Here is a 25,786-nt window from a genome sequence, read left to right on the forward strand (position 1 = left end):
GTTGTCAATCAATAAGGAGAGTCCTCTCTGTTCTGCACTCTTCTGGCACAGGTCAGAGACACCCTCTGGCCCCTGTGGAAGGTGTTATACCTTGGTGGGTGACAGGAAACTGACTGAGGTCAGTAGGTGGTAGGAGGAGTACTCTCTCACGCTCTCTCATAAAAAGATAAAATTTTGAAAAAAAAAAACATTTTTAAAAGATTTCTCTTTTTTAATCTTTTTGTTTATTTATTATTAGATAGAGACAGAGAGAAATTAAGAGAGGAAGGGGAGATAGAGAGAAAGAGAGACACCTGCAGCCCTGCTTTACCACTTAGGAAGCTTTCCCCCTGCAGGTGGGGACCAGGGGCTTGAACCCGGGTCCTTGAGCACAATAGTGTGCACGCTTAACACTGCCTGGCCACTCAAAAAAGGAATTTTTTTTTTTTTTTAGAATCAGGTCTCTACATACACCAATTATCAAGAAGCACAGAAAACATCATAAGCTGAATGTTTCTGGGAGTACCTTTACTCTAAGCTATTTCACAGTCGGTACGTGAGGTCATCTTCTCAAATCACCAGCAACAACTAAGACCTAGAGACAAAGGAATAAAATGCCCCAGACACAGGTGGTAGGGCCTGCTGCCCCCAGGAAATCACAGCCTCCTGGATCTGAGAGGGGTCCTGTTTTACTGTGTCGTGTGGGTAAATACATGACTGGGGTGTAGCTCACTGGACAGCTACCACGTTTGAATGCCTCCCTGAGAAATTCTTAGTCAAGGGTCATGCCGGCACAGAGATCGGCAGGTACAGAGTCGTGTCTTCCGGAGGATGTGTGAGCGAGACGCGTCGAGGACAGCTGTGATGGCGGCCTGTTGGACAGCAAGTTTCCAGTCTACTGGATTTTCAGAGTGCTGGTGCTTCACGTAGCTAAGTGTCTGTACCTGCCCACCAGACAGGTGACAGAGAAGACATCATTGGGGCTAGGAGTTACTTAGAGGGAAGGGAAGGGAAGGGAAGGGAAGGGAAGGGAAGGGAAGGGAAGGGAAGGGAGAGGGAGAGGGAGAGGGAGAGGGAGAGGGAGAGGGAGAGGGAGAGGGAGAGGGAGAGGGAGAGGGAGAGGGAGAGGGAGAGGGAGAGGGAGAGGGAGAGGGAGAGGGAGAGGGAGAGGGAAGGGAAGGGAAGGGAAGGGAAGGGAAGGGAAGGGAAGGGAAGGGAAGGGAGAGGGAAGGGAAGAGAAGGGAAGGGAAGGGAGAGGGAAGGGAGAGGGAAGGGAGAGGGAAGGGAGAGGGAAGGGAAGGGGAGGAGAGGGGAGGGAAGGGGGAGGGGAGGGGAGGGGAGGTAAGGGGGAGGGGAGGGGAGGGGAGGGAGTGAAGGAAACGGAAGGGCATAGAGTGTTGGCTAAGACTGGCATTGACCCAGAAGCAGGGAGTGTGTGGAGGGTGACGGTGAGGTGGTCCCTCGATGGCTTCTCTTAGGCAGGGTCTCGTCATCTCTCCCTCAGGTGTCTGTGAGCTCTGCTGTTTGGACCTTCAGGTAAATTCTCTTTTCCTTGGGCTTTGCTTTCCTGCAACAACCAAACAGAAAAACGAAAGTCAGAACAAAGCATCACGTGGGGATTGGTCTCAACACGCAGCCATCAGTGCTGAGCTTGGTGCCTCCGAGTGGTTCCAGGGCTCTACCTAGTTTTAAAAAAATTAAAATCAAGGTGAGGGGGTAGGAAGTGGCAAACCTGGTTAAGTGCCCATGTTACCATGTGCAAGGACCTAGGTTTGAGCCCCCATTCCCCACCTATAAGAGGAAAGCCTCATGAGTGGTGAAGCAAATACTAAAAGTGTGTCTCTGTCTCTCTCTCTCCCCGTCCCCTCTCAGTTTCCCTGTCCTATAAAATATGATAGATAAATAGAAAGAAAGAAAGAAAGAAAGAAAGAAAGAAAGAAAGAGAGGGAAAGAAAGAGGAAGGAATAAAGAAAGGAAGAGAAGAAAGAAAGGGGCAAATTGGCCACTAGGAGTGATGAATTCATTGTGCAGGCACTGAGATCCATCGATAACCATGGTGGCAAAATTAATTAGTTAATTAATTGATTAATTAATAGCAGCTGGGCTGAAGCAAGGCTGCAGGTGTCTCTCTGTCTCTTCCCCCTCTCTATATCCCCCTCCTTTCTCAATTTCTCTCTTTCTCTAGCCAATCATAAAATAAGTATATTTTTGAAAAGAAAGTGAAAAAAAACCTATTTGTTGCCACCTTGGTTATTGTGGGGATCTGATACCTGCATAGCAAAATCACCACTCCCAGCAGCCATTTCTCCTTTTCTCTTCTCTTTGCTGGATGGGACAGAGAGAAACTGAGAGGGAAGGGGAAGACAGAGAGAGGGGGAGACAGAGAGACACTGGCAGCCCTGCTTCACTGCTCATAAAGCTTCCTCCCCTTCCCACATGTGGGGGCTGGGAATACATGTTTTTTCAGTTCATAAACTTTGTCCAAAGCAAATCTTAACAGATAACGGAGCGCCCAGCCGCATATGAAAGAGGTACAGCTTGCAGTCGGGTCTCCAGCATTGAGCCTGTAAATAGAAACTGTGTCTGTCATTTCCACACAAGGTTTGTGCCTCCTTAAGACTGGCCTGTACAGAACCGCTCACCAGGAGAGTTACAGAAACCCAGGTTGTGAGGCTCTGAGTAAGTCAACAAAACCACACTTGTCTGGACCCGGGAGATATTTTCGCAAGTGAGTGCCCCCCTTCCCCACACCTGAGGCCCAGGGTCACACCCTGGCATCACACAAACCTGGCACCCAGAGAAATTGTGGACTGTGGAGATGTGCTTAGGTGTTGTTTCTCCTTCTCTCTGTGTGTGTGTGTGTGTGTGTGTGTATTCCCTCTCCTCCTTCTCGCTACATAAATAAAACAAATCTGGGGGCCAGGCAGAGGCGCACCTGATTGAGCTCACACATTACAGTGCACAAGGACCCAGGTTCAAGCCCCTGGTCCCCACCTGCAGGGGGGAAGCTTCACGAGCGGTGAAGCAGGGCTGCGGGTGTCTCTCCTCTTCTCTCTCCCTCTCTCTCTCTCTCCCCCTCTCCCTTTTCAACTTCTCTCTGTCCATACCCAATAATAAATAAATAAAGATATCTTACAAAGAAGACCAGTCTTAGAACATGAAGGTACAGACTCCTCAGAAGGAGCTCAACCCAAACCACGGCCCCAGGCCTCCTTGCTGCTTTTCAAATCCGTCACCGGTCAGCTGTGCAAGGGGTGTGGGGCCGATGCAGAAGGAAGGAGGCTCAGCGTGGAGCACAGGACAGGCAGGCCTGAGGCCGCAGGCTCAAGCCCAGGGACCATATGAGGTGCTCTGGTCCCTCTCTCTCTCTCTCTCATAAAATTCAATCAAAACTTTGGAGGCCTCCTGCATGCACAGGGCACCATGATTTTTTTTTTAAAAAAATTCAGATAGAGAAAGACACAAAGCGAGCGATATCCTAGCATAGGAGCTGCCCCCAAGGCCACAGCATCTCCCACGCGGTGCCTGGTTTGAACACATGAGCATCAGGCGCTCTAACCAGTGGGCTATCTCTGTGGCCCCTCATTATTTTCCACTAGGTGTGTAGAGCCCTAAGCCTTGGGGGGGGGGGGAGCAGAGAGTGAGGGGTGGCATGAGGGGCAGAGCTCACCTCCCAAGACGCTCGGCCTCCTCGATGGTCTCCGGCAATGTCACTCCCCTGGTCTCTGGCAGAAGCAGCGTCATGCCCCCGGCCACCAGCCCCAGCGCAGCTTCAGAGGGAGAGAAGTCATATTTCACAAGGAGCCTGAATGCACAGTCACAGAATGCAGGGAGGGGACAGGGAGGCTGGGGACACAGGAGTCCTGCACTGGGGGAGGCCAGGAGAGCCCCTAGAAGAGACTTGAACAGCAGAGGGGGCTGGGGGACTCCTCCATCTCCCTCCCACACGGGGTCACCTGTCTGTCACCACAGGACAAGTCAGGGTAAGTGAAGCTGGTCACAGCCACAGATAACACCACTGTGGAGCCAGAGACAGACATGTTCATTTCACACATTCCTCGAGCTCATGTTCATAATCTTTTTTAAAATCTTCTTATTTTATTTATTTATTGTTGGACAGAGTCAGAGAGAAATTGTGAGGGGAGGGGGAGATAGAGAGGGGAAAGAGACAGAGAGACACCTGCAGCCCTGCTTCACCACTTGTGAAGCTTTCCCCCTGCGGGTGGGGACCAGGGGCTTGAACCCGGGTCCTTTCGGACTATAATGTGTGCGTTCAACCAGGTGTGCCACTGCCTCATTTCCGTAACCTTTAAATTACATTTTATACCCAAGGAGAAATATATAGGTGAATAGTATAAGTATACCGTTCCTGGCACAGAAACAGCCATTGGATGTTTTTATTCTTTATAATATATGTTTTTTTATTTGATGATGCCATTTTGGGCTGGGTAGAGCACAGGCCTTGCCCTGTGTGAGGTCCAGGCCTGAGCACCAGCACCACATGGCAGGTACTGCAACACCGGGGGAGGCTCTGGGGCCTCGGTGTCTCTCCCCCTCCATCTCTGTAGCTCTCTGTTACTCTGAATGAAAAAAAAAAAAAAAAAAACAGCCAGGGACTGGGGGAAATCACACATCTTTGGGCTCAGGTCTGCCAAAAAGAGATGACCATTTTTTATACATTTTAAAACTTTATTTAATTGGGTAAGACAGAAAGAAATTGAGAGATGAGGAGATGAAGAGGGAGAGAGACCTACTGACCAGCTTCACCATTTGTGAAGCCTTCCCCCTGCAGGTGGGGACGGGGGACTTGAACCTGGGTCCTCGCACATGATAATATGTGCATTTAACCAGGTGTACCACCACCTGGTCCAGGTTTGGGGAAAGAAGTACTGATCCCCTTGTCCTCTGACTTGATCAATTGCAGAGCAGATACTAGTCTGCGATTCCTTTTTTATTTTCTTTTGACTAAACAGTATTTATTCAAATATTTGGATCATAAGGTTTTACTTTGCCTGATTCAGGTGGACATAAACAAAGAAGTTCATGTCTGACTATGCAAATCTACTGATCAGTTAAAATAATTAGGTATCGGCACACACACATGCTTTCCACTCCCCGTTTACTGAGTTTGCTTTACTTGTCTAGGCTATTTCTTTTTCATGATCCTTTTTTTAATTGAGGGGATCAGTGGTTTACAGTAACTACAGCTGCTGGTCCATGAGAAAAATTTCTTCTCAGTTTTCTGCAGAACACTCTCCTCGCCAGCCCAGGTCCTCCTCCACCATCAGCACCAGGACCTGAAAGCCCCTCCCCACCCCCCAGAGTCCTTTACTTTGGGGCAAGACACCAACTCCAGTCCAAGTCCTGCTCTGTGTCTCCCCTTCTGTTCTTATTTCTCCACTTCTGTCCATGAGTGAGACCATCCCATCCTCATCCTTCTCTTTCTGGCTGATCTCACTTCACAGGATTCCTTCAAGCTCCATCCAAGATGAGGTAAAGAAGGTGAATCCATCATTCTTAATAGCTGAGTAGTATTCCCTTGTGTATCTAGACCACAACTTGCTCAGCCCCTCATCTGTTGTTGGACACCTGGGTTGCTTCCAGATTTTGGCTGTTACACATTGTGCTGCTGTGAACACAGGTGCACACAGATCTTTTAGGATGAGTGTGTTTGTTTCCTTAGGACATATCCCCAGGAGAGGGATTGCAGGGTCATGGAGCAGGCCTATTCTCTCCATGTGTTTATGCCCAAGTGTCAAGATCTAGAAGGAAGAGAGGCGGAGGAGGACCAGAGTACATGTCCAGAGCACAAATGCTGCAAGTCAGATTCTCATGAAACCAAGAAGCCATGAGGAGAGGCGTCCAAATTCTGTCCCCAGATGCTGGGCTATGGGATCCCAGAGCCTGTGTCCCAAAATCTTCCAGAAGTCCCTGTGCTTCCCATGGAGCAGAGACAGCAGAAGAACAGATGCCTGCCTGCCTTCTGGAACTTTCTGGTAGTTCACTCACTCACAGATACCTGGCTTTCCTCCTGTTACCATACACAAGGACGAAGGTTCAAGGCCCGGGGCCACACCTGCAGGGGGAAGCTTCATGAGCACTGAAGCAGGACTGCAGACGCCTGCCTGCCTTCTGGAACTCTCCGAGGGGTCACTCACTCCCAGCTACCTGGCACTTGCATTGGTCTGGACAGATGAAGGATAAAGGCCCCACGGGGTCTTACCAAACAGAGTCAGGGGCAGGCCAGGCCAGACCTCCATCAGCCGGAAGACCAGGAAAGGGGTGAGGATGCCCCCGAGGTCACACAGGGAGGAACACACCATCACCCCCAGGTTCCTGTGGAAGCAGAGGATGAAGCATCACTTCCTGTGGAGTGGATGGGCACCCTGCCCTCTCCCCAGCCCCAGGAGCTGGGCAAGGATGATGGAACTGAGGGCCTAGAGGCTGTATGACGGGGCCCCCATCAAGCCCTGTGCTGTGGAGGACACGATGTCTCCAAGGCAAACCAGGAAAGATGTTTCCTGAGGCCCAACAGTGGCACACCCAGTTGAGCGCACATGTTACTATGCACTAGGACTTGGGTTCAAACCTCCAGTCCCCCCCTGTAGGAAGAATCTTCACAAGTGGTGAAGCAGTGCTACAGTCTCTCTCTCTGCCCCTTCTCTTCTCAATTTCTCTCATTTCTATTAAATAAAAACGGGCCCGGGTGGTGACGTGCGGGTTAAGCACACACATTACACATTACGCTCAAGGACCTGGGTTCAAGTCCCTGCTCCCCATCTGCAGAGGGGAAGCTTCGTGAGTATTGAAGCAGGTCTGCTGGTGCCTCTCACTCTCCTCTCTGTTCCCCCTCCTCTCTCAAGTTCTCTCTGTGCTGTCAAATCAAGTGTATATGTATATATATATTTAAGATAGAGGGAAAATAAGTAAGGTGCCTAGTTTTGTTGTTAGCATCAGACCAAGGCGGTGAGCTCAGGGTCTGGCATAAGTGTATCACCTCTGAGAAATTCTCCGTCCCATTTTCTCATTCTGCGTCTTCAGAAGGAGTGAGTGGAGTGGGGAGAGAGAAAGGAAAAGAGAGGGAGGGCGAGGAGTGGCAGAAAGAGCCTGGGAGCCAGGGGCGCCAGCTTCACCCTCCATGGGGCTTTGTTGCTGCTGTCCGTGGCGTCCCCATGTGATGCCTGGGATTGACCCCAGGCCCTCGCAGGTGGTAAGGTCTGTGCTCTCCCTGCTGAGCCATTTCTCCAAAAACTCTCTGCTTGGAATGACCCTCCTCTGCACTGCTGGCATTCCTGGCTCTCTGGGCTCCTGTACGCAGGGAGTGTGGGTGCTACGTTCAGCTTCACGTCCTTGTCCCCTGATTCTCTCACCTGTGCATGGGGAGGATGGTTGACAGTGATTTATTGTTCTCGTCATTCTAGATGCCCTTTATCTGTCAAGCATTAGTGTTACTGTTACCGTTAGTGTTCGTATTAGTACTAAATGGCAGACAGGATGAGCTGTGCCTTTCCCAGTGCTAGATATCTTTCTATTCCAGGAAGTGATCTGGGTATTTTGTTTTGGAAGCCTGGTTCAATTGAGAATGACAAACCAGGTGTGGGTAGATAGTACAATGGTCATAAAAAGAGACTCTCATGCCTGAGGCTCTAAAGTCCCAAATTTAATCCCCTGCACCAATATAAGCCAGAACTAAGCAGGGCTCTGGTATAAAAAAAAAAGGTGGGGTGGTGGGTGGTGGGTGGTGGGTGGTGGCGAACCTAGTTGAGCTCACATGTTGCAGTGCACAATGACCCAGGTTCGAGCCCCCAGTCCCCATCTGCAGAGGGAAAGCTTTGCAAGTGGTGAAGCAGGTCTGCAGGTGTCGCTCTGTCTCTCTCCCTCTCTGTCTCCCCCTCCTCTCTCAGTCTCTCTCTGTCCTATCCAATAAAATGAGAAAAAAGATGGCTACCAGGAGCAGTGGATTCGTAGTGTAGGCACTAAACCACAGCAATCATCCTGGAGGCAAATTTTTTTTAAAAAATCACCCAGGCCTCCTTGGATAATTTAAAAACAAGAATCTATCTTGAATTTTATTCACTGCCTATGGAGATGAGAGTATACTTTCTCTACTTCTAGTGTGTTCAAATGAATTGTTATTCTGTAATGATATGGATTGCTATGTATTATAGTGATAATATCATTCTAAAACTGATTATTATATAATATGACTATTAAAAGTAATTGACATAATGGTGTTATAATTGTAGTTACTATGATTTATTTTTCATTATTATTAACTTATTATTACTGACTACTGTTATTGTACTGCCTAATGTTAAACTATTTTTGTATATCAGGAGCCACTGCCCTTAGATTTGATGTCTTGTTATTTTATTGTGCTTCACTATTCCATTTGATAATATACTGCTTAAGATTCATAGTGGGGGCCAGGTGATGGTGCACCCAGTTAAGTGCACATAGTTAAGCACAAGGACCTGCGCAAGGATCCAGGTTCAAACCCACTATCCACCTGCAGGGTGGTTGCTTCACAAGTGGCCAAGCAGGTCTGCAGGTATCTCTCTTCCTCTCTCCTTCTCTGTCTCCCCTCCTTTCTTATTTTCTCTCTGTCCTATCCAATAAAATGGAAAAAATGACCTCCAGGAGTATTGGACTCATAGTGCTGGCACTGCTCTTTGATAAACCAGTATTCTGGTAGCTTTAGAAATATTTTTGAGAATTTCCCTCCTTCCCCTACACTGTAGACCAATAGCTAGACAGACCATATGGGATTTTTCTTTTTTTTATTTTTTTAAAAATTATTTTTTATAGAGACAGACAGAAATTGAGAGAGAAGAGGGAGAAGGAGAGGGAAAGGGAGAGGAAGAGGAATGGGAGAGTGGGAGAGAGAGAGAGAGAGAGAGAGAGGGAGAGAGAGAGAGACCTGCAGTACAGCTCTGCCTTGCAGCTAGTGAAGCTTCCCCCATGCAGGTGAGGATCGGGGTCTTGAACCCGGGTCTTGGTGCATGGTAACTCTAACAGGTGCACCACCACAGGTCCCTGAACTGTTCCATCAATTAAATGTTCGATGTGATTCTCCTGGAGAACCAGTGTGGGTTCCCTCCCTGTCCTCCCTGTCACTATCTGGGCCCTGCCCACGCTGGTGCTTTTCTGACCGGCTGTGCAGTCGTCTGTCTTTGCCTGAAGTATTTCTGTGCGCAGAGACGAGCCAGATCTCACCCTGGACTCAGGTCAGCAAGTCCTCCTCCTTCCTCTTTCTTCTTCAGTGGGGGAGTTAGGACATTTTTACACTGATTTTGTCTTCAAAGATACTTGCCGAATGGCATGGTCGTGGCGTGTTTTTTGTGCTTTTCAAAGCAGAAATGAAACAGGACTTTTTCCTGGCATCCCAGTAACTCAAGAGGACGGCAAACCGCCATTCGTGCAGCCCAGCCCAGGTTCTGGCTCCTACACTATTTAATATTTACATCAGTGACCTTCCAGAAACTTCTTCAAGGAAGTTCATCTACACCGATGACATCTGCTGTGCAACTCAGGCATCCAAGTTCGACATCCTCGAGGAAACACTCACGAAAGACATGTCTCTGATATCTGATTACTGTAAAAAATGGCGACTAATCCCTAGCACTGCAAAAACGGTATCATCTGTTTTCCATCTACACCATGCCTCGGCCTCGCATGAGCTTAATGTGCAGCTTGGCGATACGAGAATCCGGCATGAAGCCCAGCCAGTCTATCTTGGCGTTACTCTCGATCGCACCCTGTCATTTCACGAACATCTCATAAAAACTGCAGCAAAGGTGGGCGCGAGGAATAACATCATTGCAAGACTGGCCAGCTCCTCATGGGGCGCGAGCGCTTCCACACTACGATCATCCTCTCTGGCATTATGCTATTCCACTGCAGAATACTGTGCCCCAGTATGGTTCCGTAGCCCCCATGTCCACTTGGTCGATTCCAAATTATATTCCTCCATGAGGATAATTTCTGGAACCATCCGTTCCACCCCGGTTCCATGGCTGCCAGTTCTTAGCAACATCGCCCCGCCAGATATTTGTCGGGATGCGGCATCATCTAAGTTCATTTCCTACGTCTACGCTCGACCGGACCTGCCAATATACGCGGATATCTTCGCCCACCCTGTCCAACGCTTGACGTCTCGTCACCCAATCTGGTCCCCTACGCCTACACTGAACTTCTCTGTTGCAGACTCTTGGAAACAGAGTTGGCAGTCAGCTGAGGTCAAGAACAAACACCTCATCACAGACCCCTGCAAGCGTCCACCCGGCTTTGACCTAGCACATTATGATTGGGCCCTCCTCAATCACTATCGAACAGGCCATGGCCGGTGCGCCGCTATGTTCCATCGCTGGGGAGCCAGAGACGACCCGAACTGCCCCTGCGGCTCCAGACAGACTATGACCCACATAGTCAACGACTGCCACCTCTCCAGATTCAAAGGAGGTCTTGAAACTTTACATCAGGCTCAACCTGACGCTGTTGACTGGCTACGGAAGAAGGGCAAATGCTAGAAGAAGAAGCCCAGGTTCAAGACAGGCCTCCACTGCATTGAAGGAAACTTTGGTGCTGTGCTCCCTGTCTGTCTGTCTATCTATCTATCTATCTATCTATCTCTATCTCTATCTCTATCCATATCTCTCTCTCCCTCTCTCTCCATCTCTCCCCCCCTCTCTCCCTCCCCTTCTCCCTCTCCCTCCCTCTCCCTCCCTCTCTCTCCCTCTCTCACCCTCTCTCATCTTTCTTAAGGGGTGTCAACTCAGCCCCTAGCTCCCCTGGATGGCTGTGTATTGATTGTAGCACCTTGGTTTTTTCCCCCAGTATGTGCTGATTTCATGCATTTTTCCAGTAATTCAGAAGGCTTGTGTTTTTTCTCACAGTCGTCTTTAGAAATTTATATAAGACACCTCATATGATTCTGACTCCTTCAGGTATCCCTACTAAGGTTAAAATGACAGAATTGATGTCTTTTATTCCTCCTGCTGCCTCATACATCTCAGTTAATTTATCTTTCTCTAGTGTCTGCCTTTATGTCTAAAAATAAATAGATTTTTTTTTTTTTGCAAAGCCTAGGCCTTTTGCATGCATGATTCCATCACTATGTATCACCTCTTCACATGGGGGGTGGGGGGGGGAAAGGCACCACAGCATGAGAGCTTCCTCTGGGGGCATAGCACCTACCAAGTGGTGCCAGGGTTTGAACCTCTCTCTGAAATTCAAAGGGGAAAAAAATCCACCAGAAGCAGTGGGGTCACACAGACGTAAAACCCCCACATGCATGCAAAAGGCCAGATAGACTAATTCAAGCATTCCTTCAATTCTAGAAGTTTCCTTGAAAAAAAATTTTTTTTAATTTCTTGAGTTGTACTTATCTCTTTTGTTATTACGGCTATCTTTGGGGGGCAAAATAGCATATATATTATATGTCATCTCTCAGCATTTTAAACTGTTTATTTTAATTTTATTTTGCTATTTTTAGCTCTGTTTTGTCTTTGAACAGCTTTAAGTTTGGTTTTCTTTTCTCAATGGTTTTAAATGTTCTTTTCTGTTTTCTTTCTCAAGAAGACTTTAACTTCCACTATCATGTCACCTACTCTTCCAGGGGAAGTGTGTGTGTGTGTGTGTGTGTGTGTGCATGTGCGTGCATGCGTGTGTGTGTGCGCGTGTGTGTATGTGTGAGTGCGTGTGTGTGTGCGTATGTGTGTGCGTGCCTGTGTGTATGTGTGAGTATGTGTGCGTGTGTGTGCGCGCGTGTGTGCACACACGTGTGTGTGTGCGTGCGTGCGTGTATAGGTGTGTGCATGTGCGTGTGTGCTCATGCATGTGTGCATGTGTGTGTGAGTGTGCGTGCGTGTGTGTGCATGCGCGCATGTGTGTGTGCGCACGTGTGTGCGTGCGTGCGTGTGTGTGTGCGTGTGTGTGTGTGTGCGTGCGTGTGTGCGTGTGTGTGTGTGTGTGCGCGCACGTGTGTGCTTGCTTTAAGATCTTGTTTTTTGATGCTTTACTTTGACCACAGCACTGCTCAGCTCTGGCCAGGGATGGTACTGGAGTCGAACCTGGGACCGCGGAGCCTGTTACAGAGCCGTGATGCTCCCTCCCCAGTGCCAGGGCCTCACACTGCAGCACTGACTGACTTCTTGGCACTTCAGACTGAGTTGTCGTTTATCTGGTTACACTTGCCACCTGCTTTGAGAAAACATCTCACAGGTGAGACATCTTCATTGGGTTTTCCTGTTCTGCCCTCTTTTCTCCTGAGAGAACTGCAGAGCTCCTAGGGGAGTTACACAATCCCTTGTTTAATTTTTTTTATTATCTTTATTTACTGGATAGCGACAGTTAGAAATTGAGAGGGTAAGGGGAGACAGAGAGAAAGACAAAGAGACTCCTTCAGCCCCTGATTCACCACTCACAAAGCTTTCCCCCCCTGCAGGTGGGGACCGGGGTCTTAAACCCGGGTCTTTTGCAGTGTGACATGAGCGCTCAACCAGGTGCACCACCGCCTGGCCCCTCAATCGCTTTTCTTAAACCACTGTTATCACTAGGACTCAGTGTGTGCAAGACTGCTCTGTTCACAGCTGGGAATTTTTATAGAGGTTGGGGGAAAGAAGAGAGAAAGGCAGGACACCTGGAGCATAGCTCCACCATATGTGAAGCTTTCCCCCCTGCAGCTGGGGAACCAGGGCTTGAACCTGGGTGCTCGAGAGCACGGTAGCATGAGCTCTACTGGCTGAGCCACCACCCAGCCCCATCACTTCCCAACTTCCCAAACGGTATTCAGAAGTGACCAACACACATTCACCTTCTCTCTGAGCTCCAGCAAGCAACCTTCAAAACTGAGAGTAGACTGCCTGACCTCCCAACAAAGGAGCAGAGCAAACAGAGGAAACAGCTGATGGTTACAGAAATAAGGCTGCGGGTGGGGCAGTGGAGCACCCAGTTAAGCGCACATGGTACTAGGCGCACGGGCCTGCGCAAGGACCTGAGTTTCAGCCCCGACTCCCCACCTGCCAGGGAATTCCTTTATAAGTGGCGAAGCAGGCCTGCAGGTGTTATCTTCCTCTCTCCCTCTCTATCCCCATCCTCTTTCACTTTCTCTCTGTCCTACCCAATAAAATGGGGGGGAAAATGGCCTCCAGAAGCTGTGGATTTGTGGTGCCGGCACCAAGCCCCAGCGATAACCCTGGAGGAAAAAAAAAAAATCCTTGGGAGAATTACTGTGGTTTCCAGTGGAGGGAAAGGACACACAGAACAGTGGGGACAGTGTGGAATTGTACCCTTCTTACCTTATAATTTTGTAAATCAATATTAAATCACTAATTTTTTTTAAAAAATCATCACTACATGCAAGGATGTGGTTCGAGCCCCCGCTTCCCATCTGCAGGGGGGAAAGCTTCACGAGTGGTGAAGCAGACCCGCAGGTGTATCTTTATTTCTCTCCCTCTCCATCTTCCCCCTCAGTTTCTTTCCTTCTCTATCCAGTAAAGCATAAGGAACAAAAAAGAAAAATGGCCCTTGGAGCAGTGGATTCATAGTAGCAGCAATGAGCCCTTGTGATAACCCTGGTGTCAATTAATTAAATTATTATTTGAAATTTTTTATATTATCTTTATTTATTGGATAGAGACAGAAAGAAACTGAGAGAGAATGGGGAGCTAGAAAGGGAGAAACACCTGCAGCTCTGCTTCACCACTTGCAAAGCTTTTCCCCTGCAGGTGGGAACTGGAAGCTTGAACCTGGATCCTTGTGCATTGTAACGTATGCATTCAACCAGGTGCGCCACCACCCAGCTTCCAATTAAATTAAATAAGATAAAACTAGATACAAATGGACCAGTGCGAGTGCTGACAAGAATGCAGGGCAGCCGGATATCTGAGGCACATTGTTCTCTGCCGCCAGCCCTGCGGGAGCCTGGAGACACCGACACCAGCTGCCTCCTGGCCTAAGCCCCTGGGCCCTCTGGGACGTCTCGGGAAGCCGAGCCATTCTGGAAGAGCACTCCCACCCCACTCACCTGATGAAGGTGGGATACAGCTCCGTGTTCACCAGGCAGACCATCTGGAAGACGATGGTGATACCCATTCTGCCCACACAGGCCACGGCAATATTCAGCCAGTGCAGGTCTGGGGAGGAGGGGAATGGTGTGGGCATGGGTGGGGGCTGACCCCACGGCCCTGCCCAGCCCCCAGGGATGGGAGGGGAAGGGTCCAAGGTGCCATCAGAGGAAGGTCTCTGTGAGGCTCAGCACTGGCTCAAGACAGCCAGGGACTCAGCTTCAACTTACTGCCTCAGTTTTCCACCCCAACCCCCCTGCTATGAAATAGAGGTGAGGCACCAGCCCACAGGAGCGTGGTGGGCTTAGACAGGCTCCATCGTCAGTGCCCAGACTGACTGCTCTGTCATAAGGGTCATTCATCATGATGAACCCCCCCATCAGCTCCTCACTCTGAGAGAGGGAGAGAGGGAGAGGGGGAGGGGGAAGGGAGAGGGAGAGGTGGAGGGGGAGAGGGAGAAGTGGAGGGGGAGAGGGAGAGGTGGAGGGGGAGAGGGAGAGGGAGACACAGAGGGAGAGGGAAAGGGAGAAAGAGGAAAAGAGATAGAGAAGAAGAGTGAAGTGGAAGGGAGATAGAAGGAAATAAAGGGAAAAGGAAGGAAAGATAGAGGAAGAGAGGGGGAAGAAAGAGAGAGAAAGGGGAAGGAGAGAGGGGGAAAGGGATAGATAGAAAGAGAGGGGGGAAAAGATAGGAGAGATAGAGGGAAAGGGACAGAGAAGGAGGGAGAGATAAAGAGAGAGGAAGAGAGGGGAGGGAAAGAGAGAGGAAGAGAGGGGAGGGAAGGGAGATAGATAATGGGAAAGAGAGGGAGAAGAGGGAGAGATAGAGGAAGAGAAGAGAGGAAAGAGAGAGAGAGAGAGAGAGAGAGAGATGCCTCGCTGCTCTGCCATCTATGGAGCACACTGAGTCTCCCCCACCCCAGGGTGCCAGGTGAAGCCAGGGACTGAACCCACGCCTCCAACACGGGGAGGGACACCTCCCAGCGGGTGACCCATCTCCTGGCCTGAGGCCAGGCTCCCAGGCCTCGTGAAGAGCCTTCTGAGGCTGTCTGAGGTCCCGCCACTCTGCAGCAGGAGCCCGGCACCCTGAACTTGTAGCTAGCCGGGATCACCAACATCCCACCAGCAGCGTCTTCTCCGAGGACTGTGCAGGGAGCCCTGGGGGTTTCTCTTTGTTTCTGTTTCGTTTCGTCAAGGTAAAGGTAGGGAGGTCGAGGGAGCAGGGTGGCGGCACACCCGGTTTAAACGCGTAAAGAGGCAAAGAGCTGGAACCAATCTAAACAGCCCCTGTCCTGCCATTCAGTCTTTCTTTCCTGCCGTGTTGTTTCACTAAAAACCCTCAGACTGGGGGAGGGGAGAGGGTTCAGCAGCAGAGTAAAGGCCCTATGTGGATGGGGCCCTGGGCTCCAGATCCACTCCATGGACAGAGTCACACAAGTCTGGAAGAGACCCCACAGCCCTGCCCACCCTCCATGGGCTCCCTGGGTGCTGTGCAGGGTGCTGAGAGAGGAGAGACCCCACAGCCCTGCCCACCCTCCATGGGCTCCCTGGGTGCTGTGCAGGGTGCTGAGAGAGGAGAGACCCCACAGCCCTGCCCACCCACCCTCCTGGGGCTCCCTGGGTGCTGTCCAGGGTGCTGAGAGAGGAGAGACCCCCACAGCCCTGCCCACCCTCCATGGGGCTCCCTGGGTGCTGTGCATGGTGCCGAGAGAGGAGAGACCCCACAACCCTGCCCACCCTCCATGGGCTCCCTGGGTGCTGTGCAGGGTGCTGAGAGAAGAGAGACCCCACAGCCCTGCCCACCCTCCATGGGCTCCCTGGGTGCTGTGCAGGGTGCTGAGAGAGGAGAGACCCCACAGCCCTGCCCACCCTCCATGGGGCTCCCTGGGTGCTGTGCATGGTGCCGAGAGAGGAGAGACCCCACAGCCCTGCTCCACCATCCATGGGTCTTCCTGGATGCTGTCCATGGTGCTGAGAGAGGAGAGACCCCCACAGTCCTACCCACCCACCCTCCTGGGGCTCCCTGGGTGCTGTGCCTGGTGCTGAGAGAGGAGAGACCCCACAGTCCTGCCCACCCTCCATGGGGCTTCCTGGGTGCTGTGCATGGTGCTGAGAGAGGAGAGACCCCACATCCCTGCCCACCCTCCATGGGGCTCCCTGGGTGCTGTGCAGGGTGCTGAGAGAGGAGAGACCCCACAGCCCTGCCCACCCTCCATGGGCTCCCTGGGTGCTGTGCAGGGTGCTGAGAGAGGAGAGACCCCACAGCCCTGCCCACCCTCCATGGGCTCCCTGGGTGCTGTGCATGGTGCCGAGAGAGGAGAGACCCCACAGCCCTGCTCCACCATCCATGGGTCTTCCTGGATGCTGTCCATGGTGCTGAGAGAGGAGAGACCCCCACAGTCCTACCCACCCACCATCCTGGGGCTCCCTGGGTGCTGTGCCTGGTGCTGAGAGAGGAGAGACCCCACAGTCCTGCCCACCCTCCATGGGGCTTCCTGGGTGCTGTGCATGGTGCTGAGAGAGACCCACATCCCTGCCCACCCTCCTGGGGCTCCCTGGGTGCTGTGCATGGTGCTGAGAGAGGAGAGACCCCACAGTCCTGCCCACCCACCCTCCTGGGGCTCCCTGGGTGCTGTGCATGGTGCTCCCAAGTGGTACAACAACTCAAACCCAGAGCCTCAAGCTCAGCAGAGTGTGTCCTGTTCCCTAGGCCCCACCCCTTGTCTCTGTTCTTGTTCTGGGAACAGCAGAGCTTCTGTGCTCTTCCAGCCATCCATCTGCCTGGCAGCTGGACAGACCAGAGCACTCACCAGGCGGACTGAAGACCATGATGAAGCAGGATGCACCGGCCACCAGGTTGGACAGGGCCATGGGGTAGAGACGGCCCACACGGTCGATGGTGACGTGGATGATGATGCTGGCGGGGAACTCCATCAGCGCGGAGTAGAGGAAGTCCAGGTGGAGACTGGCGCCCGTGGCCCCCACGTGCAGGATGAGGCCCTGGTAGACAACGGAGCTGGTGAACCTGCGGACAGGGGCAGGGGTCCCGGGTGAGCCCGGCCCCAGAGAGACGCTGGCTCAGAACAGCCTATGGTGACAGCAGCAGGGAGGGGTGACCGCCACCAGGAAGGTATCCCCAAAGGGTACTCCCCTTCACACTTCCCATGAGACCAGAGGACCACACATCCCCGGCAATTAGGGAAGACGGGGGGACTCCACCAAGGAGCACAGAACCGGCCTGCAGGATACCCCAGGGCAATATAATTTTGGAGGCGGCATTTGTATTGTAAGATATTTAGCCCCATGCCAGCTGGGAGGTTTGCTCTGACTCCTGAGCGGAGCCTAGGGCATCAGACAGATGCTTCTCCTCACTATACCCTCTGTGGTCCGAGCATGGTGAGCGAGCGAGTGAGGGGTGGGGTGAGGCGCGTTGTTTCTCTGGGCTGAAATTATTCTTCCTGGGACAGGGGGTGAAGACAAGAAGGGAGAAGTCAGCGAGTTGAGCTCGGCCCAAGCGCCCCCTGCAGGCAGCCAGGTGGCTCAATAGTTGCACCTACTCACACTGGCAGGAGACTCCATGGGACCCAGCTCACAGCAGCTCGGGAGGTGGTGCAGGACTGAAGCGCAAGCCTGAGGTGCTGAGTTCGATAGCTGGTATCCTCTCTCTCCCTCTCCCTCTCCCTCTCCCTCTCCCTCTCCCTCTCCCTCTCCCTCTCTCTCTCTGTCTCTCACTCTTTCTCTTTCAATAAATAAATAAATAACTGCTTAAGAAAAGTAACAACTGTGCAGGGATGCCATCTTCTGGTAGAACCTAGGAACTACATGTGCTACTTTAAAAAAAAAATAGCCCTTTGGGGTGGGTGACTGAGCACTTCCCATCTTCCCGTCTGTCCCACGCTGTCCTGAGCCCTTGGAGTATGAAATTCCTCAGTCCTCCCCCACCCAAAACATCTAGGATGCAGGCGCCGTTGTGTCCCATAAGCTGATGGGGAAACTGAGTCACAGAGGAAGTCAGAAGGCCAAGGGCAGCCCAGCAGGTGGGGAGTGTCAGCCCCCACGTTCTGCAGGCAAGGGCAGGAGGCCTAAAGAACCTGGGATGAAAAATAAAGATCGGGGCTCAGCTGAAGGTGCACCCAGAGCATACACATTACATACACAAGGACCCGGGTTCAAACCCCGGTCCCCACCTGCAGCAGGGAAGCTTCACGATTGGGGAGCAGGTCTGCAGGTCTCTCTCTCCCCTCCTCCCATTCTTAGTTTCTCTCTGTCCTATCTAATAAAAAATCAAAACAGAGTTTTCAAGAAAAAACAAATGACAAGGGAAGCCAGGAAGTCAGGGAAATAGCCCAGCTAGAACAGAGCCCCTAAGGCTCCTGGTTCCATCCCCAACACCAGAGACTTCCTTTCATGAGATTCTTTCTCTCTCTTATGCCATATATACAACCAGCCTTTGCCAAAATGACAGAGGGTCAGCTCTGTCTCACTCAGCTGCGCACACATGTCACCATGCAGAAGGACCAAGGTTCAAGGCGCCCGTTCCCACCTGCAAGGGGGGAAGCTTCCTGAGCAGTGAAACAGCGCTGCAGGCATCTCTCATCTCTTTTCCTCAGTGTGCCCTCTCTGTTTTTCTCTGTATCTAATAAGAAGAGAGAAAAGAAAAGGGGGGAAAGTAAGCATGTAGGTTAAAAAAAAAACTTCAGGGATAACCTGAGTACAGTTTCAAAAAGAAAAGGGAAATAAATGGAAATTCTTAGAGTCAGAGCTATGAGCATTCATGATTTCACTGCTTCTGAAAGAAAGACTTCTTCATGCAGAGAGAGAGAGAGAGAGAGAGAGAGACAAGAGACAAGAGGCGAGACACTAACTCCAGCACTGGCATCCCAGGTGGTGCTGGGGTTAGGACCGGAGCTGTCACAGACTACAGATAATTTCAGTGAGGGCGCACACACATTACTGTGTGCACGGACCCTGGAAAGCTCGCTACAGCTCACACCTCTTGCTGCTGCTCCTCCAGAGAAATTAGCCCTTCTGACTGAAGCAACACCCCCAGCCCAACTCCTCAGCCTTGAAGAAGAACAATGGTGTACTTGGACTACTCAAAAATGACTTCTTCAAATTTCTTCCAATTCTAAATAATCTCTCTCCCTTTTTTAACATTTAAAAAAAAAAACTATTTGTTTTTCTTCCCATATTTGGGAGCTACTTTTTTCCCTGATCCATATTTCTGGTCCTTTTTTCAACTCTGACACCATCTCCCCCAACAATAACCTTGGGTCCACCTGCATGTGAGCTGTCAGGCTCAGGTAAAAACTAGTGAAGTCATGGGCCCTTTGGAACAGACCTAAAATAGACCCACTAGCTTTCTCTAAGATGGAAATCTCAAATCTCATCTGCTCTATTCTTGTCTTTAGTTTCCCTATTTAAGAATTTGTCCTGCTTTAGATCTTAATGCTTTTTCAGCCACCAAGTTGCAGATGCCACCATGACACCAACCTGACTTCCCTGGGCAGACACACTCACCTGAGTCCTGGACCCCCCTCCCCAGAGCCTTGCCCCACTAGGGAAAGACAGAAACAAGCTAGGGGTGGATCCACCTGCCAACATCCATGTCCAGTGGAGAAGAAATACAGAAGCCAGAACTCCCACCTTCTGCAACCCAAGTAGATTCCTGGGTCCATGCTCCCAGAAGGATAAAGAATAAGAAAGCTTTCAAGGGAGAGTTCTGGCAGTGGGAACTGTATGGAATTGTACCCCTCTTATCCTGTGGTCTTGTCAATATTTCCATTTTGTAAATAAATTAAAATAAATTGTTTAATTTTTTATAAACGACTAGAGAACTACTCAGCTTGGACATGTGGTGGTGCTAAGCCTTGAGCCTGGGACCTCTGGGACCTTGAGCATGAAGTAGGTGTTCTAACAGGCTGAAGTATCTCTCCAGCCCCAAATTTCTTCCTTTTTTTCTTTTCAAAATGTATTTTCCTTATTTTTGAGCTATCGGAAAAGTGAGGGGCTGGGTGGTGGCACACCAAGTTGAGAACAACTGTCACCATGTGCAAGGACCTGGGCTCGAGCCCCTGCTTCCCACCTGCAGGGGAACTCCATGAGTGGTGAAGCAGAGCTGCAGGTGTCTCCCTATCTCCCTTCCCTCTCAATTTCTCTCCATCCTAGCAAATAAATAGATAATTAGTTCATTAAAAACTAATTTTAAAATATGAGTGTGCCTTTTGTGACACTGCAGGTGAGCGTGGGGGCGGCTGTGTGTCCTGCGCAGGGGCTGGGGCTCTGGGCGGGGACAGTGAGGCTGGACACAGGCACCAGGGAGGCCGGACTCCAAGGTTTCTCTGTGCTGCAAATCAATGGGAGTCCAGACAAGTCTCATCTCACAGGAGGTAGAAGACAGACAGGTGAGGAGACAGAAAGAAAGAGAGACGAGAGGCCGATGACAGCTGAGAGATGGCTAGTAGATATGGACAGACAGGTGCCACATAAACACATGTATGAAAGGAGAACAGTGAGAGAGAGGGGAGAGATAAAAAAAAAAAACCCATGGTAAAGATGGATAAAGACAGATGAGCAGGTGTGATGAAAGGATAAGATGATGAGAGACGGATGGGTGATAGACTACTGATCGAGACAGACACATGCAGTGAAAGAAGATAGAGATGAGAAGTGATCCCCAGAGCCCTGCTCCACCAGGGAAAGACAGAGACGGGCTGGGGGTGTGCATCCACCTACCAATGCCCAAATCCAGAGGAGAAGCAATTACAGAAGCCAGAACTCCCACCTTCTGCTCCCCAAAAACAACTTTGATTCATACTCCCAGTGGGGGAGAAGGGATGGGGGCAAGAGGATAAGAGGGCTCGGATCCAGCTCCATCAGGACCCGGAGAGAGAGGACGGAAAGGGGAGAGAGATTTGGATGGAGTAATAGGGTCGTGTGTGGCTTGGAGGGGAAGGGAGGACCGGACCTGGAAGAAACGGGGCAATTATGTACAAATGTAGACGGCAAGTTGCAGAGACGACAGTTCACCCATGTCTGCGCCTCGGGAGAACTGCCTGGCCTGCAATGGAGGGACTTGGGGTTCAAGGCTGTGAATTATACCCCGCTGACATGAAATTTTGTAAATCAATATTGAATTTTGCTAATAAAAAATAGAGATGAAAGGTGATAGAATTGGATAGATAGAGCTGAATGGCTATAATGAAATGAGGACAGAGATTAGAGAGGGGCAGATGGTAGAGACAGGTGATAGGTAGGTAGATAATCAGTCACAGAGATGGACAGATACAGGTGAATGATAGACGAACGGATGCAAGGAAAAAGGATGAATGATGTATAGATGGATAGATAGATAGACAGATAGATTGATAGATGATAGATAGATAGATAGATGATAGATAGATAGATGACAGATAAATGATAGATAGATGATAGAGACAGATAGATGATAGATAGATAGATAGATGATAGATAGATGATTGATTGATAGATAGATAGATAGATAGATAGATGATAGATAGATAGATAGATGGTAGTTAGATAGATGATAGATAGATAGATGATAGATAGATAGATAGATAGATAGATGATAGATAGATAGATGATAGATAGATAGATAGATGATAGATAGATAGATGATAGATAGATGATAGATAGATAGATAGATAGATAGATGATAGATAGATAGATAGATGATAGATAGATAGATAGATAGATGGATAAATAGATAGATGATAGATAGATAGATGGATAGATAGATAGATAGATAGATGGATGATAGAGGATAGATAGATGATAGATAGATATATAGATGGATAGATAGATAGATGACAGATAGATAGATGATAGATAGATAGATGACAGATAGATAGATAGATGACAGATAGATAAATAGATGACAGATAGATAGATGATAGATGACAGATAGATAGATGATAGATAGATAGATGACATATAGATGACAGATAGATAGATAGATAGATGATAGATAGATAGATGATAGATAGATGATAGATAGATGGCAGATAGCTAGATAGATGACAGATAGATAGATGATAGATAGATAGATGACAGATAGATAGATGATAGATAGATAGATGACAGATAAATGATAGATAGATGATAGAGACAGATAGATGATAGATAGATAGATGACAGATAGATAGATAGATGATAGAGACAGATAGATGATAGATAGATAGATGACAGATAGATAGATAGATGATAGAGACAGATAGATAGATAGATGATAGATAGATAGATAGATGACAGATAGATGATAGATAGATAGATGACAGATAGATAGATAGATAGATGACAGATAGATAGATGATAGATAGATAGATAGATAGATAGATAGATAGATAGATAGATAGATAGATAGATGGTAGATAGATGACAGATAGATAGATAGATGACAGATAGATAGATGATAGATAGATAGATGATAGATAGATAGATGACAGATAGATGATAGATAGATAGATAGATAGATAGATAGATAGATAGATAGATAGATGACAGATAGATAGATGATAGGTGATAGATAGATAGATAGATAGATAGATAGATAGATGACAGATAGATGACAGATAGATAGATGATAGATAGATGACAGATAGATAGATGACAGATAGATAGATAGATAGATAGATGATAGATAGATAATAGATAGATAGATAAATGATAGATAGATAGATAGATAGATAGATAGATAGATAGATAGATAGATAGATAGATGGTAGGCGGCAGACAGACTGCTTCCCCCTTGTCCCCCACACCTGTGACTGGGGTCCCTTACCCACCATAAGTACATGAGGATCAGGGTATTTCTCCGCAGGCTTGGGGTACGGAACAGGTCTGCAAAGGAGGGTGCCATCTTGCCTGCAGTGTCCTCCTCCAAGGAGAGCTTCTGGGGGTTGGGGGGCAGGGCAGCAGGCTCAGATCACAGCCACAGTGCTGGAGGGGCCAGGCTCCCTCCCAGGGCCTCCGCAGCCCCTGGCCAGCCTGTCCTCTCCTGTGCTCCCCACCCCACACCCCAGACTCTACCAGCACCCTCCTGCTTGGGCAGCTCAAGAGAGGAGGCCAGAGCATCCCTCTGACCAGCATAAGCAGTGCTGGAGCTTGAACTCAGCACCTGGGGTGCAACCTCAGCGCTCTGCCCACTGCACCACCTCCAGGGCTGCTCCAGGCAGCTCTGCATAAATCTGAAACCCAGCCCCCAGGGGCTGGGGAGCTGACTCAGGGACCCGCTCACCTTGAGGTCAGCTGGAGGGAGCCTCCCATTCTTCTGGGCAATGTATTCCATAATCTTCCTGGCCTGGGTGTTTCTCTTCTGTGACAACAGCCAGCGTGGGGACTCGGGCAGGTACCTGCAGGCAGGGATGGTTCACCATTGTGTTCCTTTTCTCACAGAGCTGGGCTGGCACTCAGCCCTACAGCCACGGGGATGAAGTGGTGGGGGCAAGGAGTGCCGGCCTGGGAGCCCCGTGGGTCACTCTGTGCCCAGCGCCCACCTGCTGAGACCAGGGAGCCCTTGCTTCCCGCCTGGGTCTCATCCTGTGGGCTTCCCCTCTCTGCTGAGTGCTGGTAGCCCTCGGCCCCTGGGAAATAGGTTGGCATGAGGGGCGGGCGGTGGTGCACCAGAGGGAGCTCACATGTTACCATGCACGGGGATCCAGGTTCAAGATTCCGGTCCCCACCTGCAGTGGTAAAAGCCTCACCAGCAGTGGAGCTGGGCTGCAGGTGTCTCTCCTCTCTTTTGTTCATCCATGCACTCCTGTGATGATTTGCTCACTGGCCAGTTCATTCATTCATTTGCTCATTCATTCATTTGCTCATTCATTCATTTCATCATTCGTTGATTCGTATGTTCCTTTGTTTATTCATTCATGTGGTCACTGGCTCATCCATTAGTTCATTGACACATTTACGTGTTCATTATTTGTTCACTCACTCACTCCAAAGGGTCGTCTGTTCATTCACACTTTCATTTATTCAGCTGTTCCTTCATTTGGTCATTGGTTCATTTACCAGGTCCTTTATTGGTCTATTTACTCATTTTTTTCACTCAATTATTCAGTCATCCACCCATCCATCCACTCACTCCTTTTTTCCATTCATTTACCAAAAAGCAGCTGCCTGGTATGGTGTGTCTAGCTGGCCCTGCTCCTGGCTGGTGTCACCACTAGGCTATATCAGAGGCTCTGAGAAGGAGGGCCAGCCTGTGATCTGAAGCCTGCGACCACACAGCCCTGGGCACCCAGGCAGACCCGCACCTGTGCGGGTGACCCCCGTCTAGGTGGCGATGGCCCAGCCTGGCCTCTGGACCTCAGGAGGGGGGCCTGGTCCCTACTGCGGAGACTAGGGGGGGGGGGCGGGCGGTACCAGCAGCAGAGCAGGAAGGGTAGCAGGGGCAGTGACACAGCCATCTGTAGCCAGCGCCAGTCGGGGAGCACGAAGGCCACTCCAGCCAGCAGCACCAGCCCCACCGTGTACGCCGCCTGGTACAGGATGGCCACCGTCCTTCTGCAGCCCAGACCCACGAACTCTGTGACTGGAACAGAGGACACATCACCACGTCACTGTGGGGCCCAGGGGCAGGGAGAGCATCCCAGGCATCCTCAGACACACCCCCCCCCGCCCATTTCTGGGGTCCTGTGTCCTCATGTCCCTGCCCTTCTCGGCTTACAGGTCCCCAGGATACACCCTCTGTGTCCTGCTCACTAGCTGATCAAAAAAGAGCAGAAACAAACAAGCCAGCAGTCTGCTGGTGGGTATGGTGTGGAACCAGACCCTGTCATCTCACAATCTTGCAGCCCACTGTTAATCACAAATATCTAAAAAAAAATTTTAAATATATTTATTCCCTTTTGTTGCCCTTGTTATTTATTATTGTAGTTGTTATTGATGTCATCGTTGTTGGATAGGACAGACAGAAATGGAGAGAGGAGGGGAAGACAGAGAGGGGGCGACAAAGACAGACACCTGCAGACCTGCTTCACCGCCTGTGAAGCGACTCCCCTGCAGGTGGGGAGCCGGGGACTCGAACCGGGATCCTTACCCCAGTCCTTGCGCTTTGCACCACATGCGCTTAACCCGCTGCACGACTGCCCGACTCCCACAAACAAATATTTTTTAAAAATTGGGGCCTGGGAAGACAGTATCATGGTTCTGCAAAAGCCTCTCCTGCCTGAGACTCTGAGGTCCCAGGTTCAATCCCCAGCATCACCATCAGCCAGAACTGAGCAGAGCTCTGATCTTTTTCTCTGTGTGTGTATCTTTCTCTCTATTTCTTTCTCATTAAAATATATAAATAAAATAGTTTTTTAAAAAGTAGTCAAAATAAAGTGTGAAAATAGAGAAATTTTTTAAAAGATATATTGTTTTTTGAGAGAAACCAGGACCCTGCTCTGGTTCTGAGGCTCGAACTCAGGATCTCAAGCATGGAAGTCCTGTACTCTACCTGCTGAGCCCCTCCTCGGCACTGGTCTTTTTTCTATGAGATTTGTTTTTCAGATGAGACAGAGTTTGAGAGAGAGAGAGAGAGAGAGAGAGAGAGAGAGAGAGAGCGAGCAAACTTTAGTAGCCTCTGTCAAGGCTGTGCAGACAGTCCTTAAATAAATGAAAATGGAATCACTTTATGACCCAGCAAGACCACTTTTGGGCATTTGTCCAGAGGACACTCAGCACTAATTAGAAGAGATACAGGCAGCCCTGTGTTCACAGCTGCGCTATTCACAA

General features: G+C 49.8%; 1 protein-coding gene across 4 annotated transcripts in view; it reads right to left on the minus strand.

Annotated features, from left to right (window-relative positions):
- Positions 1-1,306: 1,306 nt before the first annotated feature.
- Positions 1,307-25,786, minus strand: part of LOC103125412 (solute carrier family 22 member 1) — a 35,186-nt gene continuing 10,706 nt past the window's right edge. Inside the window, exons 4-11 of one of the 4 annotated variants that reach the window (XM_007536192.3) lie at positions 24,431-24,599; positions 23,301-23,415; positions 22,849-22,955; positions 16,855-17,069; positions 14,006-14,114; positions 6,203-6,315; positions 3,650-3,749; positions 1,307-1,546 (exon numbers count right to left, since the gene is read on the minus strand). In XM_007536192.3, the coding sequence (XP_007536254.1) occupies positions 1,480-1,546; positions 3,650-3,749; positions 6,203-6,315; positions 14,006-14,114; positions 16,855-17,069; positions 22,849-22,955; positions 23,301-23,415; positions 24,431-24,599 (995 nt within the window). In that variant the 3' untranslated portion in view covers positions 1,307-1,479. Of the gene's footprint in view, positions 1,547-3,649; positions 3,750-4,769; positions 5,742-6,202; positions 6,316-6,808; positions 7,412-14,005; positions 14,115-16,854; positions 17,070-22,848; positions 22,956-23,300; positions 23,416-24,430; positions 24,600-25,786 lie in introns of those variants that run through there. The other 3 variants (XM_060205220.1, XM_060205221.1, XM_060205222.1) reach the window with 3 other exon arrangements.

The sequence above is a fragment of the Erinaceus europaeus genome, chromosome 13, assembly GCF_950295315.1.
Source record: "Erinaceus europaeus chromosome 13, mEriEur2.1, whole genome shotgun sequence".
Classification (NCBI taxonomy): domain Eukaryota; kingdom Metazoa; phylum Chordata; class Mammalia; order Eulipotyphla; family Erinaceidae; genus Erinaceus; species Erinaceus europaeus.